General features: G+C 45.8%; 2 protein-coding genes across 8 annotated transcripts in view; one reads left to right on the forward strand and one right to left on the reverse strand.

The window, feature by feature from the left end:
• Positions 1-12,875, forward strand: part of LRBA (LPS responsive beige-like anchor protein) — a 361,620-nt gene that overhangs the window by 213,011 nt on the left and 135,734 nt on the right. Inside the window, exon 1 of one of the 7 annotated variants that reach the window (XM_053403146.1) lies at positions 7,848-7,930. The exons of the other annotated variants lie outside the window; for them this stretch is intronic. Within the exon in view, the coding sequence (XP_053259121.1) occupies positions 7,880-7,930 (51 nt within the window). The 5' untranslated portion in view covers positions 7,848-7,879. Of the gene's footprint in view, positions 1-7,847; positions 7,931-12,875 lie in introns of those variants that run through there. 7 annotated transcript variants of the gene reach the window in all.
• Positions 708-3,317, reverse strand: MAB21L2 (mab-21 like 2). Its single transcript, XM_053403151.1, has one exon. It carries the CDS (start codon positions 2,415-2,417, stop codon positions 1,338-1,340), a length of 1,080 nt encoding a protein of 359 aa, XP_053259126.1. The 5' UTR covers positions 2,418-3,317; the 3' UTR covers positions 708-1,337.

Genomic DNA, 12,875 nt, shown 5'->3' on the forward strand with positions numbered 1-12,875 from the left:
CCTGAAGCCATAATGTGGAACTATTTAAATAAATAAAAAGGGGAAACAAATTCACTAGAACAATTTGAAAATCCTTTTCTCAAATGCAAATCATTTTAATATGGAAATGCATGGTCCTGGGGATGCTAGCATAACATAAAAAAACCCCTGTTAAGGTCTAGTTCCCTTTTGTATTTTGTTCTATGTCCTTTCTTCCTGAAGCAGGGTCTACATAAAAGCCAGAGGAAACCAAATGTTTGCAGCAAATAAATTGACTAGTTGTAGGGTATTAATAATTCAGAGTAAATCTATATGGCCTTGAAATTCAAAGTCAAATTGGACTTGGGTACTTACTCAGCTTTAATAAATGAGAAGCCCACGTGCAGAGAGAAATTATCCTCTCCTTCACATAATGAATGTATACTCAATCTCATAGCCACTGTTAATGAAGCCCCAAATATTACCAAACACATAAGTTGTTGTATAAACAACATAAATGCTTCTTTCCCCACCTGAATATTTACATATCTTCTGTAAGAGAAAACAGAGATGTTAAAAAGATATTTACTGGGGGGTTTCCCCCCAAAGATCTCCTTTAACATTGTGTTACTTTGTTCCCTTCCATCCATAGATATTTGTGTGAGAGAGATATCCCTTCTTTACTGAGAAGTGGAAATAACAGTCTATCCGTTGCCTGAATTTTAGAATAAACCCACACGAAGGCAATGTAAAGTTAAAACCATTTTGTTTATTATTTATTATTATTATTACTGTTTTGAACAAGTCAGCTTAGGGGAAAGGGGGAGGACGCATGATCTGACTTGGCACTGAAATACATTTAGCATCAGTAAACTTTTCGCGTGTGTCTTGGGGGCTTTCTGTTCGGTTCTCTTCCCCCATCCCTTTCTTTCGAAAGAAAAAAAAAGTACATATAGTTAAATAATTCTGGTTTCTCCCCCTCCCCCACTTCGTGACAACATTCAGGCAGACGAACGAGAGAAAGAGAAAAGCGGGGGGAACGAATGACATACACTTAATATGGGGGGTGGAGGGGGAAGAGAAAAATGAAATGTACCTCGGGTTTCGTTTGGCTGCCGTAAAGTTCCGCCGCTGTTTTTTAAGTGTCTTTTTAATTTATTTATATTTTTTTTTAAAAAAAGGAGAGAGGGAGAGCGTCGGTGCCCGCTGCTAGGCTTGGAGTCCTTTTTGCGCTTTGGTGGGGAGTGGATGCCCGCTGCTCCCCGTTCCTCTTCTTGTTTTTAAATAAGAGTTTTGTCTTTAATTCGGGTTCCGCGCAGTCTTTTATTTCTGCCCCTCTTTCTCCCGGCCTTTTCCAACCCCCTCCCCCTCCCGCTCCTCTATAGCTTGTCGAGGCTCTTGGGGTTGGTGAGGATCTCCCTGGCCAGGCGCCAGGTCTGCTTGGCGGCGCTCTCGAGGGCCGAATGGGGCTTGCCTTGGAAGAGGTCGAGGTTGGGCAGGAAGTAGTGCGGGCAGCGCCGGCACTGCAGGCACGAGATGAGCTGCAGCAGGATGCCGTTGAGCCGGTCGCCCAGGCACGCCTCGTCCCAGTCGGTCTCCCGCGGGTGCTTCTCGCACTCGTAGAGCAGCAGCGTCTTCATGTGGTAGTTGTTGAGCGGCTGGCCGGGCAGCTCGAGGTGGCGGTCGCGCAGCGTCTTGAGCACCGACAGGCACTTGTTGCGGCAGCCGCCCAGCAGCAGGCGGTTCTCGGCCTCGCCGAACTGCAGCACCCAGGCGTCGCTCTCGGCCGAGCTCTGCTTGCCCGTCAGCGAGTAGCACTCCTTGGAGAGCAGGTTGAAGCCCTCCGCCTTCACCTCGGCCACGCGGTTGGGCCCCGGCCAGGGGATGTGCGGCAGCGGCCACTGCGCCGCGCTGCGCGGCCAGATGCCCGTGCACTTGAAGGCGGGCGTGATCTGCACCACGTAGCGCTCTCGGATGCGCAGCTTCACCTCGCTGGTGTCGGCGATCATCTTGACCACGTCGCGGTAGCTGCACTTGTCCACCGCCTGCGCCACCAGCGTCTGGAAGCGCGAGCGGATCTTGCGCGCCGACAGGTAGCCCGAGGCCGTGATGAACTCCACCCAGAGCGACATGCTGCGCTTGCGGCCGTCGCTCAGCTTGAGCACGGCGCAGCCGGGCAGCGAGCCGTCGTCGACGAAGTTGAAGACGCCCATCTGGTTGAGGTAGAGCACCACCTCGAACTCGGTGGGCGAGATGACCTCCAGGCCCTCGTAGCGCGCGTCGATCTCGCTCAGCGAGCTGATGAAGCGCGGCTCCTGCACCTCCACCTCCTTGAGCACGTCGGACACCACCTTGCACACCTCGCGGATGGTCTTGGCGATGGCCGCCTTACGCGCCTGGCAGCGCTCCGTGTAGTACTTGTTCAGCTGGTACACCAGCTTGGCCTGCGCCGCGATCATGTTGGGGCACACGTCCGGGCTGTACACCGGGCTCTCGCAGTACGTGGACGGATCCAACGCCGCCGCCGCGCGCGCCCGCGCACGCCAAGCCTGCTCCAGACGAGCACCGCAGCGCCAGCGGGCAGCACCGGGCAGCAGCACCACCACCACCCCCGGCGGGCAGGCAGGCGGGTGGGGGGAAGCGGCAGCAGCAGCAGCAGCAGCAGCCCGCTTCCTCCGGCGGCAAAGTTTGGCGGCCGGCTCCTTTCCTTGTTCACATTGGAGCTGCGCGCAGCCGCCGGAGAGGGCTTCAGTCCTTCATGGGGAAACTTCTCTCGCACTCGCGCAACTTGGCTTCCAGCGGGAAAGAAGCGATCGGCGGCCAAGGAGAAAACGGCGGCGATGAGGGAGAGTTTGCGCCCGGTGCCCAGAAGCAGAAACCCGCTCTCTTCCTCCTCTCTCTCTCTCTGGCACCGGCGCTTCTGGCCGCCTCCTTCCTCTGACAGGGAGGCGGCGGCGATGATCGCTTCTTGGAGGCCTGGTCCGAAGAAGCCACCGGAGTGGAAACCTATTGCTGCCGGCCGCCCCTGCTTCTTATTTCTTTATTATTAAACACAAGCCAGCGAGAGCGCGTTGCGATCATTTCTTCCCTCGGTTCAGTTTTGTTTACAGGCGAATCTCTCTTTGGAGACGTATCTTCTCTTGGAGCAGTGGCAAGGTTGGCGAGTTGAGCTTCTTTGCGCGCGCGCTGGTGTGTGTGTGTATGTGTGTGTGTGTAGTTTTCCGCTTTCCAGGATTTCGCCCCCCCTACTCCTCCTGTTTTCCGCTTCCTTCCCCCTCCCACCTTTGGAATTGGATGCAGCCGCTCTGGTTACTTTCCTGCGCCTCTCCCGGCCTGGACGTCTGGAGGTCTCTGGGTTTGCGGAGAGTGTTGTTTAGTTTATGAATGGTCCGAAGGTCCTTCCGAACGGAGGCGGAGCTCCGGAATCCTACAATCGCGGGCCGAGCTGTCAGAGGGCCAGCCAATCGCAGGGCCGGGCGGTGTGCACGTTCTGTGCTGGGCCCGCCACTACTGCGTATTGTATTGGGAGTGGGGCGGGGGGGAGAGAAGGGGAAGACGCTGGAGAGATGCTTGAGGCACATGCACAGATTGCGCGCACGCACACACATATGTGGCAAACATGAAGCTCCCTTTCCCTGGAAAGCCAGGGAGGAAGAGCCATTGCCCCTATAAGAACGATTCCATGCAGCAATTTGGCGGGAATTAAATTTTACCATGAAACACACCACGGCAAGCGCTCTGGCAAGATCTCTGCGTGTTTTGCCGAGACGTTCAAGATCAAAGTGTACCCGCACGAACTGAAGCGCCGAGGGTGGTGCGGGCGGGTGTGTAAAATTCGCTTCCCGGCACTGACTAGCTCTAGTAACGTTGAAGTATTGGAGGGCAAGGGGGGAAAGTAAAATAAAAAGGGGGGAAGGTTCAGTACTTCTGTGCAAGCATAAATCTTCTGTAGCTGCTCCGCAGACCCAACATTAGTGAAAGTGAGACAGTTATTGGAACGGAATAGTACACCTTGTTTTACAACCCTAAATGAGGGTTCTACTTAAAAGTTATAAATCCTGCGCCATGCAGCTGGCCTGTTGTTGTGAGATCATATGTACCCGCTGTATAAAAGGTTTAATATTCCATTTACTTGCGCGGGGAGGTAGGAAGAAACTCTGCATTTTGGAGAGTTTCGGCATGTACACAGTTCGGTGTTTACGAAAGTAACAGGAATCTTTCCTCCAGCCCCAGCGGATTTCGGCTGTTGAGATTTTGTGTGTGCGCAATCGCGTATTTCTCTGTGTTAAGATAGACACCAGCCGCAGCTTAATCGTTTACATTTAATTGGTAATAATTGCTGAAGTGTCAAATCTTCTCGATCCTCAGTATTTGTGCTGGGGAGGAAAACAGTAAAAACTGAGACAGCGGCCCTTTCCCTCCCAAATTTAAATATTCTTATAGATCTCTTACAGAATCTTAATAAATAATCCCCTTCGCTAACATTTTGAATTTCTTGAAGCCTTTTGCTTTAATTGTGCGATGGGCTTTTGTTGGTTTTTTTAACATGGACGAGTGCGCTTCTTTTCCCTTTTTAATCGTGTCTGTCATTCCGTTGTTGATTATGATGATGATACATCTCGTGCAATGCTGCAAGTCAGCAATTATATTCCTGCCTCTGGGAAGCGAACTACGAACTCTGCTGCATATTGCTCTCATGGCCAGAAAGAAGACTATGGCGAGCCTCGCCTTGTCTCTTCTCCTCGGTTCCCCCGCCCCGCCAACTCCCAGCCTTTCTAAATTGAACGTGATTTTTGCCCACAGGGCTTCTGTGGATATATTCCACGTGCCAGGGAATAGTCAAGTTCCCCGTAGGCTTGGAAAGGTCTTTAGAAGCTCAACAGTTGCTTGGAACAGGTGTGTGTCCCTGCCTTCTCCTGTCCCGTCGGCCAGATCCTCCTCCTCTCCGAAACAGGGTCCATCCACGTTGCCTGCCAGATGCCTGCCTCGGGCGAGGAAAGAGACCCGATCCAAGTAGAGGAGGCTAGATATCTTGGAGGGAAGATGTCACTGCCGCTGAGGCGGTGGAAACAAGCCGTCGCGGGACAACGGTGGAGAGAAGCAAATCTAGGCAGAAGAATTCCCTCTCCTATCAATGCCTCCCGTCGCAACCAGGAAGGCTGGCTGCTTTGGAGGAAACAGTTTTCGGCTACAACTCTGAAGGCACTTACAAGGGAGTAAGCCCCATCGACTACCGGGCGGCTGACCTGACTCAACTTGCTTTGGCCGGCTGCGGTGCTGCCGCACTGACCATGATGGGGAAGGCTTACTTCCAAGCTCCAGGATTGTTTTCAACTTGTATGCTCCGATCCTAAACAATGTCCTTACTTAGATGCTCGATTCTGAGAGATGTTAGGAGATTGTTCGAGGTCGGAGCACCTGGGGAGGATAGAGGAGGACGTGACACGTGTGTGTGTGTGTGTGTGTGTGTGTCGCCTGTTTGCTTCTCCGTGGAACTGGCTCAAGCGCAAGAAAGAGCCCAGTTGCCCAGAAACAATCAACTTCAAGGGCAGACGAGGCGATGGTGTCGCTGCTCAGTTTCGTCCTCGCCGTTGCGCCCAGTTGAGTATTCTCAAAATTGCTCACATATTTTGAAAACTGGACGTGGCGGTGGAGCTGCTGTCCAGGAGCAGCAATCGCACAACTGCACACCCCGCTCCATTTCTAGGTCTTTGTCGCTAGCCACCAGACTCCTGCTTGGCAACCACCTACTTCCCTGCCCCCTTTCTTGGCGGTGTCCCCTCTGGGGTCCGTTCATCTTGACGTCGGAGAAACCCACGTCCATCCTTCTTCGCCCTCAACTGGCTGCGGAGAATCGCCCAGGGCGCGCGGAACCCCGACTTCGGCGAGTCAGCTTACAAAGCGACTCCCCTGGGTCAGGGGCTGCCGTCCAGGTGACCCTAAAAAGGGAAAGAAAGGCTGCCTGCACGGACTGGGCAATTCCCTCCGCGAGCTGACGGCTCCAGCCTGGCACCAAGCGCCTTTTCTCTCCGTGGGCAGCTTTGGGGCCCGGAGGGAAGGCTCCGAGCTTCCTCACCTCCCTCCTCCTCCTCGTTTTGATTTTCCAAACAATTCGTTTACCATCTCTCTTTCTCTCTCTCTTTTTCTTTCTTTCCACTATTCCCCTCCTCCACCACCACCACCCCACCAGACTGAGGTCGACGCTCTAGTAAATAATAAATCAGTTTGAAACAAAAGCCGCTTCGGATTTATGGCCCGGAGCGCTAATTAGAAACATCATTTGAGCAATAAACTTAAACACTTTCTAGCAAATAACGCCGGCGAAAAAGCCTGCGCCTCGCCTTCTGCGGCTGCCTTGGCTGCTTGCGAGAGAGCAGCAGCAGCAGCGTCTGTGGCGGAATTTGCTTTTTCCCCTTCTTCGAGGGGAAGGATGGGGGTGGGTGGGAAGAGAAGGATGAATAATTGAAAGCATGTTGTTGTTATTTTTTACTGTTGGGGGGTGGGAGAAGTGGAAGATGCGAGGCGAGCCTGCCATGGAAGAGCCCCTGTCACTTCACCTTGGCTGTCTGAGAGTCAAGGAGTCCATCAGCAGCTCCTTGATGGGGTATTAAAGCGAAGTGGCAGCCCCTCCAGGAGCAGGAGATACTGTATTCTATTAAAAGGACCCAGAGAGAGAGAGAGAGAGAGAGAGAGAGAGAGAGAGAGAGAGAGAGAGACTGTCTGGGAGGGAAAGCTCTCAAGGCTAAAAGCCACTTGAAGGCTTCAGCCCGATTGATCTGTATTCTCCCGTTATAATCCGTCTCATCATACTTGAGTTAATGAGGCAGGGGGGGGGGTGGGGTGATCTGATGGGCCTTGACAAATTCATTAGGGAGGCTGCGGGACATTTTATTTGACTGTTAAACATCGTGTTTGTTTGGTTTAGGCAGTGCCAACATCAGCACGCCGCTGCCTGGAGCAAGGAAGAGCGAGGTTGTTAGCAGAGGGCTTCTCCAAAGGAGACTTTGCATGGGGAGAGTCTTGCTCTTTTCTTGGCTTGCCCCGCTGGCTTCCCTTGCCTTCTCCCAGGGATCCTTTTCCCTTTTTTTTGTTTTGCGCTGCTGCTAAAACAGGTTAAGAATGGGTAGGTATAATCACTGGCATTTAATTGGCATGAATGAACTGCGAGGGAGTGAGTGTGTGTGAGAGCCAGCGAGAGAGAGCTTGTGCATTTACAGGAAAACAGCTTAGTTTGAAAGTGGGTTGTTTTTACACATCTGGAATAAAGAAAATGGGAGCTGGGGAACTAGGGTGGTCTTTCTGTAGCTAGAGTAAACTGGAAATAGTAAAAAAAATAAAATGCAGAGCTTGACAGCCACTCAACTTTTTATTGGCTTTAAATTTTATTTTTATGCAATTGCTTTGTGAGTCCTTCTACTTAGACAAGCTAACATTTCTGTGGGCTATTTCTAAGGAACTTCTGGAAGAGGATTGACTTGAGACCATGGACCTCTTTGGCACATTTTCTTGTCTGCTTTTGAATTTTCAAGAGTTTCAGACCCTCTGTAATCATGGACGATGAGACATGTCTTTTTTGTGTGTGACTGGGCTCTGCAATAAATAAATAAATAAATAGAATGGTTATTATGTATCTCTGGAAGCCCATAATTAATAAATACCATTGGTTTACTTTAAATTCAGTTTAAGGACAACAGCGTGAAATGTATCCTACAGTCAACTTCATTTTTCAGTTCATCTTAAATTTTTCAGGCGATATTTTAACCAAGTTAGCTAAACATTCTTTGCGGCAGAATTCTGTGCTTCCATTTATAGAAGAACAGTCTGGGAAAAGAACTAATGCCCTTTGCCTGTCATTTTCATACATTCCTGCTCTGCTGATGAAGCTTGAACTGCTGCAGGGAATGTTTGAATTTGAAAAGAAATGATTCAGGAGTGGATGTTGTGTTCCTCAACAGCAAAAATAAGTCAATGGGTAAAGTAAATGCATCTGGAGGAATGACAGCTATAATCCTGTTTACATTTCCAGGATCTTTTCTTTATAAATTTGTGGGCGGATTTTTATTTTGCCTTTTTCTCTTCTGTTTGAGAGCTTAGTGTTGTAAATTGTCCTGTGGTGTGTACTTCCTTTATGTTTCGGAAGAAAGGGTTCCTTTTACTTAATTACTACAGAGCTTATACATTTTTAAAGAGCAATACTTGTATCTTAATTTTGTTTAGAAGGTTGAAAGGCACAATAGTTAACTAACACATAAATGGCTATCTAGTGATTTACAAGGCTGTATTTGGTGTGTAATTTTTCTCTCCTTTCTCCATCCACTTCAGCCACTGCCCCCCAAGACTGCCCTTTCCTCTTATTTCTTATTTTCTAGATGCATGTAAAGGTATATGTCGGAAAAGGGAAAGCTTCTTTGATTTTTTGGGGCAGTATCACAATTACTTTTATAATTCACTGTAATAGTTCCCAGTGTGTTCATTTAACAACTTTATGATCTAAACCACTTTACTTGGAAGAGAGTTTTATTGAAATTAGCAGAACTTGCATGGAACCATGGTTTGAATCTGTTCATGAATGCATTGATGCATATATTTATATTTATTGGTTGCATTTATATCCCACCTTTTCCTCCAAGGAGCTTAAGGTGGTGTACATGGTTCTCCCTCTCCTCATTTAATCCCCTCCCCGCCACAACCCTGTGAAGTAGGTTTTGCTGAGAGGCAGTAACTAGCCCAAGGTCACTGAAGCGAGCGCTTCATAGCTGAGTGGGGATGTGAACCCTGGTCTCTTAGGTCCTAGTCCCCCACTGTTACTGAAGTAGTTCACAATATGAGAAGACTAACTTTAGTTGTATGATCTGTATTGTTTTATTGGTACTGTTGCTGCAGGTTTGTCATGTCCTTTGGCAAGAACAATAAACTTATATTGAAATTGGAATGATCCATTGCTGAGACAAGCAGCTACTAGAACCAAACAGCACAGCAGTAGTGGAACTTAAGTTGTATCAAAGGCAAATAAAAATGATTTCCCCCCCTGCTGCTTTTAGAATGTTGCAATTGTACTAGAACAAAGTTGATTTTATTGATTATGGTGAGGTTATATATATCTATGCTTCATATTTATAGTTTATTGAATCATTCAAGGTGGCCCTCTGCAATTCAGCTAATCTGCAAAATCTAATTTCAAATTCCCTAATCTATTTGAACCAAACTGGGTTGCAGTTGCCCCCTTTCTATAGCATTGCCTGTTGTCAATTCATTGTATGCATTGAATATGTGGATTATGGATCTCCTGAGGGTTTCTGGTGACTTTAGACAGCAGAAAATGTAGATGATATTTTACAAGCAATTGCAGTGACACATGTTGAACGTGCTGTTTGTAGTTTAAAACCATTTCAATATATTTTTAGTAAATTTGTCATGGCCTCATTTTGGCATTTTCCAACCATATTCTTCTGAGAATCCTGTTTCCACTAGAAGGAAGGGATGTGCAATCCTTGTGATTTGAGTTTTGGCATAGACAGTCTCAGCTGTAATAAGTAGCATTTATAGTAAGACACTTATTTAAACCCTAACTTTAAAACCTTCATATCCCTGGTTGAAGTTCAGTGTCATTTGTTTGTGAAGTGATATAAAACTGTGATGTCACTTTTGAAAAATACACTGTCCGTCAACCTCAGTTTTCTGGTTGCTGTTCCATAAAGCCTCTTATAGCTTTAGAAGAAGGAAACAATGAGTCAGTCAATGTAGATTGCAAGTATGTTTTTCCAACACTAAACGTTGGAAATCATTTTCTAAGTTACCTTTCCTAAAGGTGATAGAACTACACAGTATCTTCTCTAAAATCTGATACAAAAATTATCCATTGTGAGAAACAAAGTTTAATAAAAAATGGCGGATTAGGTGTTGAAGGCCCACTGAGTGATGAAAGAAGAATACCTGTTCACATGAATAAAATACAGAAGCTGTATGTGCCAGTATAGCCGAAATAACATTTGGCGAACAAAAGATTGGTGGTAACTTTTCTCCCTCAACATTCTGAAACTAGGATGTAAAACAGCTGTCTCAGGCTATGTATGCACTGGTTATACCTGTCTGTTTCTTCTCTGCGTCTCTCATCCCCTGCCCCACACTCCAAATCTTCTTTTATTATCTTTGGATTCTATGGAGTCTTGTTTTCTAGCTGGCTTTGTCTACGGCAAAATGCTGGGTTGGTGTGTTTAAATCTGCCATGGATAGAGCAAAAAACCTTTTGATCTATGACTATGGCTGTTTCCAAATGATTTGCTTGCTGGGACTGGACACTGTCCATGCCCTTTCTCTTCCCTATCTGATAGGCACAAACAAAGGATGTGACATGCTACCAGATGCATAGTTAATCATCACTTTAGGCCTGTAAAAGGGGGAGAAAGAAGGAAAGATGCGCCCAGGCTCAATTAAAGTCTACTGTTCTTGTATTTACTGTGCACTGCAATACATCACTGTGATAAGCATTTTTTTATTTTAATGTGAAAGTCAAGCATATGCTTCACTCTCTCCTCCTTTGAAATCAGTAGAACTTAAGAAGCACTTAACTTTGGTGGAATCACGCCTTCTGTGCTTATGAATGCGGGCCTGCAATCAATTAAATTCTGTAATATTGCAGAAATTATATCAGAATTTCAAAATCAAAATGTTTATTCGGCTTTACGCCCATCATGAAACACAACACAACACAACAAATCAAATTTGTTTATTGGTTTGTTAAATTCATATCCTATTAAATGGTGAAACAGTCTAAAAACAAACAAACAAACAAGTGGCACAATACGGACCGAAAAGCCACAGCTGCAATACACAGTAGATCATCCTTGCCTCCAAGCATGTTGCAGTTCACAGGAGAGGAACATAAATCACCAAAGGAGTGCACTGCAGGTTTTACCATGGGCCATGATCTATCAAGCTGCAGTAGGGTGGGAAGGAGAATACAGGAGACTGATGAACTCAGCATTGCTACACATGTTTTGCTCTTTTCTAACACTAGGGCATGGTCCTAGAAATTCATATTCCAACTCAGTTGCCTTGGGATAATTTTTCTAGCACAGTCCTAAAATCTCTCCTTAATCTGCAGTTCCTCACCTAGATTTGACTTTGTTCAGTCTACACTTTTGTATTTTTGTATTTTTTATTTTTGTACATACATGAGCACAGAGGTTCAATATGCTAGATAGCATGGGGGCTTCTTAACTTAGGAGGTGAGGCATTGAATAGCTGCCCCCGGTATTATGGCAGATGGGGAAAAGGAGTAATCACATGCACTGCATCTATCTATCATCTATCTATATCTATCTATCTATCTATCTATCTATCTATCTATCTATCTATCTATCATCTATCTATCTATCTATCTATCTGCTTCTCCCAACTCCTAATGTGCTTAGGCACCTGACTGCCTTCACAATATGTCCTCTGTATGTAGTTTGGATGAGGAGAGGGCTTGGACTACGCCCAGTCTTTTCATGAAACCACTAGCATGTTTAACTATTTGGGTACGGATTACAAACTTAGTTTATATTATTACAGTATTTACATATTCAGTAATACTCCTTTTTTACTTCTGCTTCTTTAGCTTTCAAAGTTTATTGACATTCCAGTTCATAATGGTGGCTATTAGGTTAGATCAGCAAAGAAAAGCAAGATTTTTGGTAAAGACATTTCAGGTGCTCCATAAATAATTTTCTTAAAGTGCATGGCTATTGGTACTGAGCAAGGTTGAGAATTGAACTGCCAAAAAACTACTCATAATGTTTGCAATGTGAAATAGTGCTACTACTTTTTAATTTAAATTTTCAGTATAATTAAACTGTAGATGGAAAAGTTTAAATATATTTACTGCCAGCATCTTTGAACATGCCAAAACATTTATGTGAACAACTACAGCTTCGATAACAAGATTCACTACTGATACAAGTCTTTCAAGTAAAAATGGGTAATTAGGAGAACATCTCTTCATGTTCTAAGGCATTATACTTCTGAATACCAGTTCCTAGGCACAAACAGGTGAATATTATAGCCTCTTGGTCATTGCAGGAAACAAAATTCTGGATTAGATGGGACTTTTGTATCATCCTACAGGGTTTATATTCTGACTATGCAATTGGTGGGCAGGGCAGAGCTGGGTTCTTGCTTTGCTTTTACTAAATCATGCTGTTTTTAATATGATCATAGATAATATGCTTTGTTTTTAATGAATGAAGTGTTCCTAATTTGTTACTAATCCTGAGCTAAGAGAGTTAGAGATCAGCTTTCTAAAAAGCATAAATATATGTACCATTTAGAGGCTAAAAAAATTAATTGTTTTATTTGTAGTTCTGTTTGAATTAGGCATGTGCGCAGACTTATTCTGGTGTCCTGTCTCTGTTAATTTAGGAAACCAACCCCTCTCGAACTCTGAACTTTACAGAATAGTTAAGCAATGAAAGTTGGAAGCCCATCATTAATGACCATTTATTATAGTTGTGCAATCTTGGGATAAGATTATTATGTAGTTTGTCGACTTCCAAAATGCAGACTTGGAAGAAAGGAACTTGAAGTAGTTAATACATTTGTGAATTTATGTTTTATCTCGCTTCACTTGAAAATTTATGAGGAGGGCAACTAAGGGTTGCTTAAGTTGTGTGTTCCAGGGCTTGCCCCCACTGATAACACCCTTGTTGGCGTGAAAGTGCAATGCAAATTATGACAGTTACAACCTTCTGTTTTGTTTAACCTGTCACTGAATTTCCTGACTCAGTGCGGAGGGCAATGGTGTGTTCAGCTAGTCCATATTCACCTAAACTTAAAAGGTCAGGTTTCTACAGGCAAGCCTAGTCAGAGCTTAATTGATGAGGAGGGCAGGAAGACAGAATTTACTGTTCTGTTGGCTAGTTTCATATCGTTAGGTT

Source organism: Podarcis raffonei, chromosome 9 (genome assembly GCF_027172205.1).
Source record: "Podarcis raffonei isolate rPodRaf1 chromosome 9, rPodRaf1.pri, whole genome shotgun sequence".
Taxonomy (NCBI): domain Eukaryota; kingdom Metazoa; phylum Chordata; class Lepidosauria; order Squamata; family Lacertidae; genus Podarcis; species Podarcis raffonei.

What these genes read in the sequence shown, in the direction of transcription:
- MAB21L2 (XM_053403151.1), bottom strand. Translation starts at nt 2,417, where the DNA reads ATGATCGCGGCGCAGGCCAAGCTGGTGTACCAGCTGAACAAGTACTAC.